At 43.6% G+C, this 7,635-nt stretch overlaps 1 protein-coding gene across 1 annotated transcript in view; it reads left to right on the top strand.

The window, feature by feature from the left end:
• The window catches only part of HID1 (HID1 domain containing), a 57,436-nt gene extending 50,262 nt beyond the window's left edge, over positions 1-7,174 (top strand). Inside the window, exons 17-19 of the mRNA XM_056863940.1 lie at positions 1,348-1,439; positions 2,683-2,841; positions 6,615-7,174. Of these exons, the coding sequence (XP_056719918.1) occupies positions 1,348-1,439; positions 2,683-2,841; positions 6,615-6,678 (315 nt within the window). The 3' untranslated portion in view covers positions 6,679-7,174. The remainder of the gene's footprint in view (positions 1-1,347; positions 1,440-2,682; positions 2,842-6,614) is intronic.
• Positions 7,175-7,635: the final 461 nt, after the last annotated feature.

The raw sequence follows: 7,635 nt of genomic DNA on the forward strand, positions 1-7,635 counted from the left end.
AGGTTGCACATCAAAGCAATCAGATGTTGTGGCACACCCATTTCTTTTAAAACCAACCACAGCTTTTCATGATCCACACAGTCAAAAGTCTTTGTTGCAAGATTTGGAGCATCACTTTACTCATGTGAGAAATTAATGTGATGATCTGATAGTTGCTGCAGTCTTTGACATCTCCTTTTTCGGAATTGGAATGTAGATTGAGCATTTCCTATCCCTGGACCATTTTTTTCATATTGATGGACTCCATTTCTGTGGCTTGGAACAGTTCTACTGACACCCCATCCACTCCTGGTGATTTGTTTCTCCCAGTTGCTCTCAGTTCAGCTTTTATTTCACTTTCTAAACCCGTAGGTACTTTTTAAAAAAAGTTTCTTCTTTGAAAGAATCTGTCATCCTTTCATCACTTCTGTATAGTTCTTTAGTGTATTGATCCCATCTTTTCTTTATTTTCTGCTGTTCAAGTTAATGTATTTCTGTATTGATCTTTCAGTATGCTTAACTGTGCTTTAAATTTCACTTTGAAGTGGGTAGTCTTGTATATATGTACATAATAATAGGGTGACAACAGAAAGAAATTCTTCTGTGGTTTCCTTTTCCTGCATGTGTAGGGTAAATAGGTTGCCCTGGTTCTCCAACAAGATAGTTACTTACATGATGATCTTTCAGGAGCGTAAGGAGTTCAGAAGAAAATTGGTTATTTTTTGGAAACTCTGTTCTGTTATTTAAAATAGGATACGAGCATTCACATTTAGATGTAATCACAAACCCTGGTTTAACATTATGAGAATGAGATTTGAAAGTCCTCAAGTTTGCACACTTAACTCTCCCAACCGTCTCCTTCTACAAGTGGCTCAGAAATTGAAGATATCCTTGTTTGCGATAAACCATAATCCATCATTGTGTCCGAACCACAAACTATGATACATTTATTTCCTGAAAATCAGGATTCCAAACCAGGATTAAACTATAGTTCGATTCTAGTTTATAGACGATGAGCAAACCACAGCTGGAAGTAATGACCAACCATTGGTTGTTGCAAAGTAAGCCTTCAGTTCCCAAACCGTTCATGAGGGAAGGAGGGGACAGGGGAGTGCATGACCCTGAGAACTTCCAAGGCTTGTTCTTGTAACAATAACACTAGTCTCTGAATACATATGACCCCTTTGGAAAACTTTGTTGGATGGCATTGGAAATAATTCCTGTTGACAATATGGATCATACTAGAGGATAACTAAATCTGGATATCCAGGTAAATTGAATTAATATGGTTATTCTGCCGCAGCTTGTTAAATGGGTTGTGTTGTGCTCAAATCTACAGATCTCATCTTCAGCTTTTTTCTTTTGCAGGTGATGTCCTGGAAGTCAAAGCTGCCCCTTCAGACAATCATGCGGTTGTTACAGGTTCTGGTCCCCCAAGTAGAGAAGATATGCATTGACAAGTAAGTGTTGAGGGTTTTTTGAACACAGTTGTTTAGATTGTGAGGTAGTAAGGATTTCCTTATTATGATCAGGACCCATTACCTTCTCACATTTTTGCAGGCGATGGCGCAGGAGCATAGTTTTGTCCTGGGGGGGGGGGTTGCACAAATGTTTATTTTATATATTTAAATCATTTATATCTCACGCCTCAATCAGGTGGTTCATCGGGAGGCTTACAATTAAAATCAAATCACAATAAAACAGAACAAATATTGCTTAAAAAAAACTTTTCAGCATCAGAAAAAATCTACAAAAGTAGCAAAAGTGATGAAATGTTTTTTAAAAACCAGTAACTCAGATAAAACACAGTGGAGGTTTTATATGTATCTAGCAAAGGTAAAGCCAAAATGGCAAGTGGGTTAACATTGCCTAGACCAAATATAATAAAGAAATATAATAAAGAAAGGGAAAGAGGATCAACCAGACCCTTGACCTGATACTGCAAATTCAAAAGATTTGGCACTAGGTGAATGGCTAAGAGGAGATCTTCCACATCTGAGGAACCACAACTCAGAATGGCCTGATAATGACCTGTCTGTTGTCAGTAAATGAGGGAAGGCGAAACGGGGTTCCTGGAGACTCTGATAACATCAAATGTGGCAATAACTAGCTACGCTGGTCAGCAAGAGCATAGTCTTGAGCATCAGGACTCTGGTTACTGGAATCTGGGTGACAGCAGATAGGAATTTAATCTGCACACCCACTGATTTCCAGTGCCTGGATTCCTTAATGAGAAACAAGGTGCAGGGTTAACTGGCTTGTGTATCTGGTCAAGAACTATAGCTCCTAGATGGCTAGGGAATCAGGTGTGTGAGGAAAAGGAGCCAGTACCTGTAGCTATCGGCTTATTTGAAGAGGCCCGCTTCTTTCCCCCTCCTCTCCATTACACATAGCAGAACTCATTCTGGAGTGAGCTGCTCCATGTGCCCTGAACTCCTACATCTGCCATTGCTAGATGGAGGTTCAAGGCCATAGAATCATGGAGTTCCATCTTTTTTTGGAAATAACTGGATGCTCAATTATACATTCTGTAGAAATTCCCAAGCTCTAGAGAACTACTGATGCTTTTTCATGTAATCCTTGTGTGTTTTAAATAGGAGGAACACCTGTGTATGAGTATAAGGTCTTTGTATTCAAAGTTCTATCTCCCGTGGCATAGTGAACACTTTACGGTATTGGTTCATGTATCCCTCCTGTCTGCAGGGGCCTCACAGATGAGTCTGAAATTCTGAAGTTTTTGCAGCATGGCACGCTGGTGGGGCTACTCCCAGTCCCCCATCCAATCTTGATTCGCAAATATCAGGCTAACTCTAGTACTGCCATGTGGTTTCGTACCTACATGTGGGGAGTTATTTATTTGAGGTAAGTAGGTTGGATACAACCCAGCTATGTCTCTTTTCTCACTAATAGTGTGCCTGATTAATTCCTTGGGTGGGAGCGGCCTGAAGCCTGCCTGGTTTTAGGTTAAATAGCTTAAGCCAAAAGCTTCCTCATATCATGAGCTTGAGTGACACAGCTAATATTAAATTTTATATGTATAATTTACATACTGTTTGTGTGTCATGCTGCTGATGCTTCTCATGTTGCTTTTATGATAACCATATTAGCCGTGTTAGATTCTGATGCCCTAAATGGCATTTAATTTTCAAGTAAACAATTCCTGCCATATCTTGCAGAGTGGCCAAACCTTCTTTCCAGCCAAGGGTTACAAACACTCAGGGTTAAAGTGGTATGAACCTAGAAACAAAGCAGTTTATTTTTATTTTAAAATTGTATTTTAAAATTATTTAATGAGAAATGTCAGAAATGAAAAAAGGAGAGCATTTTTTTTACTGGATCCATTGAAAACAACATGCGAAGCAGTGAATTTAAATTACAGAAAGGTAAATTTTAAGGTAGACCTTAATAAAATATTCTTTAAATTCCATTAACAGGTCAAGCCACCTCAGAGTGAGAAATCTCCTTCCATGCGTTGAGTCTAGATAAGCTTCAGTTGAGGAACTGGAAGGATACAAATCACTGGGTTATAGGGTTGCCAACTAGGGCTGTTGATTTGGTTTGTCTGAACCAAAAAAACTGCCGAATTTCCCCCGATTCGGCGGTTTTCAGTTCGGGACAAACCTCATTTTAAAAAAAGGCAGGAGCCAAATTCGGCAAGTTCGGGCGATCGCGAATAAATTTGGCAGGTTTGGCGTTCCCCGAACCTGCCTTTTCCCGCCTTTAAAGACCCACCGGCCACTTTCCCGGTAGTCCTGGGAAACCGGGCAGTGTGTCTTTAAACTGCTCAGTGCTGCCTGGGCGTGACGGCGCCCCAGCCCGTTGCCCCGGCAATAGTCCCGCCGCCCAGCTGGCAGGGAGTCCTGGAAAGGGGGGCGGGGGGGTCTTTAAACTGCTCCTTGCTGCCTGCCCAGTTTAAAGACCCACCGCCAGGACTCCCGGGAAAGCGAGCGGTGGGTCTTTGAACTGCACCACGCTGCCTGCCCAGGCAGCAAGGAGCAGTTTAAAGACCCCCCGCCCCCTTCTCGGGACTCCCTGCCAGCTGGGCGGCGGGACTATTGCCAGGGCAACGGGCTGAGGCGCCGTCACGCCCCCATCCTGGATGCGCCCGCCCACTTGTCAGCTGGGCGGCGGGGCGGTTGCCTTTGAGGCTGATCGTGACACCGCGGTCGCTCGACTCCCCGCCGCTTTGCTGCGTTCCAGCCTCGGCTTCTCCTGGGCTCTCTTCTTGCTGTCTGCCCCGCCCTCTGGCGGCGTCGCATTGGCCGGTCCCTTCCTCTGGGTTCTGCCTGCCGGACCGGGCTTCTTTGAGGGCTTCCTCCTTTCCTGCCGCCGAGCCTGCCGAGAAGGAAAACCCTGCCGGTAAGGGGATGGTTTACCCCTTTGCTCCTGGGCCCCTTTGGATCCCTCCCCGTCTCCTGCATTCTGTTTGTGGTGGTGGGGCTGCTCAGGCCCAGACGGACCGGGTCCCGGGACTCCCAGTAAACCGGGCGGTGGGTCTTTAAACTGCTCCGTGCTGCCAGCCATGGCAGCGCAGAGCAGTTCAAAGAGCCACCCTTCCGCTTTCCTGGGAGTCCCAGGAAATTCGGCCGAATTTTGTTCCTGAACTCAAAACTCGTGCCAAATTCCACGGAACCGAAGCGGGGGAGTTCGGACTTCGGCATTTCCCGGATCAAAACGGGCCGGATTTTGCCGAATCCGAATTTTCCTGAATTTTTTTTTCAACAGCCCTATTGCCAACCTCCATGTAATAGCAGGAGATCTCCTGCTGTTACAACTGATCTCCAGCTGATAGAGATCAGTTCCCCTAGAGAAAATGGCCACTTTGGAAATTGGACTCTATGGCATTGAAGTCCCTCCCCTCCCCAAACCCTGCCCTCCTCAGGCTCTGCCCCAAAAACCTCCCGCCAGTGACGAAGAGGGACCTGGCAACCCTACCTGGTTAGGTGTTTCCTTTGTGCTTCTGTGAGCACAAAATTGTTGATAGTTTCATTTAGTTTCTGGTTCTGATAATTTAAGACATTTGCTCTCTAAGTTTATTGTGTGAGAGAACACGTATAAATATTCTGTGTCATATGCATTGCATGTATGTGCACAAACATACACACAAAATCATCCCCTTCTCCAATAAATGTCGACACTTTTGGATTCCAGGGCATATGTTCCTAATCCTGATAGTATGGAATGGCATAAAGAATATTAACAGTAAGCAAACTTGTGATCACTGTACGATTTAGTAGTATGTATTGTGGGCAGGAGTGTATGAAAGTTGATATGATGATCTTCCTCCATAGGAAGGCCTCCTCTTCAGGCAGCTGGTAAAAACACTTCTTTTCCAGTAGGCATTTGGACTAGGTTGGCTGACTGAACAGCTGGAAAATACTCTTGAGGGTTTTTTTGGTGTGTGTGTGTTATGAGTACATCTTAACCTGTTTCTGGTAAACTATATTTTGGTTTATAGAATAAATGTATTATTTCACGGTTTTATTGTCTGCATGACTTTATAAGCTGCTTTGGGCCCTTGTTGTGTCAAGGCAGCATATACATGTATTAATTTAGCTGACCTGGCTGTGCTGATCCATGCATTTGTTACCTCTAAATTAGATTACAGTGACAAGTCTGCATGCAGCCACCCTTGCAAACAATTCAGAAACTCTCAGCGGTTTAGAATTCGGCAGCCCAGTTATTGTCAGGGCAACCAGGAGGGAACATATCTTGCCTGTTTTAAGACACATACACTGGCTACCAGTTTTCCCCCCAGTTCAGTGCAAGATGCTGGTTATTACCTTTAAGGCCATTCATGGCCTGGGACCCACATAGTTGAAGAACCGTCTCTTGCCCTGTGCATCGGTTGTGTTCATCAGGCCAGCTTGTTCTGTCTGTTCCCCGATTTAGGACCATCTGTCTGGCATCTGCCAAGGCCTGTTCCTTTTCAGTTGTAGCTCCCACTTTGTGAAATGGGCTCCCAGATGAGGTCAGGAGGTTAACCTTCACTGGAGGTTTTCCACAAACTGTTGCAAGGTGGTTGTTACTGGAATATTTTGAAGATGCGATGACTGCAGACAGTGGAATTTTTGTGCTTTTATGTGATTTTGTTATGATTTGTAATGAAATATGCCAAGCCACCTTCAGCCCATGTAGGGAAAGGCAGGGGTGTACTTTAACAAATAAATAAATGATCACGATTGTCACAGTGTGACTTTGTCTGGATGTGATGTAGACGTGGGTATGTTCCTTAATTATCCTGAAAGATAACGGCTTTAGGGACCGTAAGAGGCTCTGAGGTGGTTTAAGCAGCACAAGAAGTTGCTTGTCTCCAGTGAGTCCAACGCGACTATCAGATCTTTGTGGTTAATACTTTGCTGATTTGGTATATTTTTCCATGAGGAAGAAAATAGGTGGGGAAATGACTTTTTAATAGGAAAACCAGCAGGAGAAAAAAAGCATTGCAAAATTTTGTGAAAGGAAAAGAATGGGTGAGGGGACTACATATGACTGAATATTACTTGTAGTTTTGCCTTCAGTATCCTTGAGTCTATTAATCTCTAATCTTTGCAAAGTTACAAAGTGTTTAGGACATTGCAACTGTCCTAGATTAAGAGATCCAGTTGTATTTTAACATGCGTGCTTGTTTTCAGAAACGTGGATCCTCCCATCTGGTATGAGACCGATGTAAAGCTGTTTGAAATTCAGCGTGTCTAAACAATGGGAAGAGACAGCGAACTTGCCTCTGTTGAAACACTGGAAACGAGGATCTTGCTGTGCGCTTCTACATCACAGCTATTCCTTCATTTCACTGCCTGCTGAATGAAACAAAGGACGATTGCTTCCCTTGACGTATCTGCCACTTTAAAGCTAACAGACCCACCCTAATGACCTGCTTCCAGCTTCTCAAGGAATGTTAACAGAAGGATGTGCTAGGGCAGGCAGCTTTGGTGGTTGCTGTAACAATGTTTCATGCTTATGTTTTCTGGTGTAATTCTGAACCTGACTAGGTAACCTGAGAAACAGTTGTCTCTAGTCAGATTCAGCCTCTAAATTGGAAGGAAAAACTGAATGTAAAGAGTTCTAAAACTGGACCAATGAAGGAAGTGCTACTTCAGGATAGTTCTGTGGTTCTTTTCCAAAGAATGTAGCCCGGCCCCTTTCATGTTGCAGGCATCTTTGACACTGTACTGAGCCAGAGTGGGGCCATAGCTTCATTTACTTACTTAGGTGACCATGGGGTTCTATTTATTTAAACCTCTTTCAGGTTCTTTTGGGTTTGGTTCTCTCTTTTTTGCTTTTGAAATGCACTTAACTACTTTATACCTGATGCTGTAGTGTAGCATCTGAATTTCTGTTTCCCTCTTCTCTCTTGGTTTTAGAGGCTATCCTGTTGGAGATGGATGTGTGTCAAAGTCCATCATACATCCTCTCTAATGTGTTTTATGCAAGCCTGGAAAGGAAGTTATGTTTCATGGGGCCACATAAAGCAAATTCAAAATTGCTCTGTGTTGGGAGTAGTTTGTTTCCTCTGCTGCCTATCAGTTTCCTGTAGCTCAATTAGACAAGATAACTTCAGAAAGAATTGTTGCAGAACTAGGTGACCTACTATGGAACACCTCAAAATGGTAGGAGGGACTAGACATGTGCTACTTTTCAGGAGTTCAGAGGGAA

This window comes from Euleptes europaea, chromosome 1, assembly GCF_029931775.1.
Source record: "Euleptes europaea isolate rEulEur1 chromosome 1, rEulEur1.hap1, whole genome shotgun sequence".
NCBI lineage: Eukaryota > Metazoa > Chordata > Lepidosauria > Squamata > Sphaerodactylidae > Euleptes > Euleptes europaea.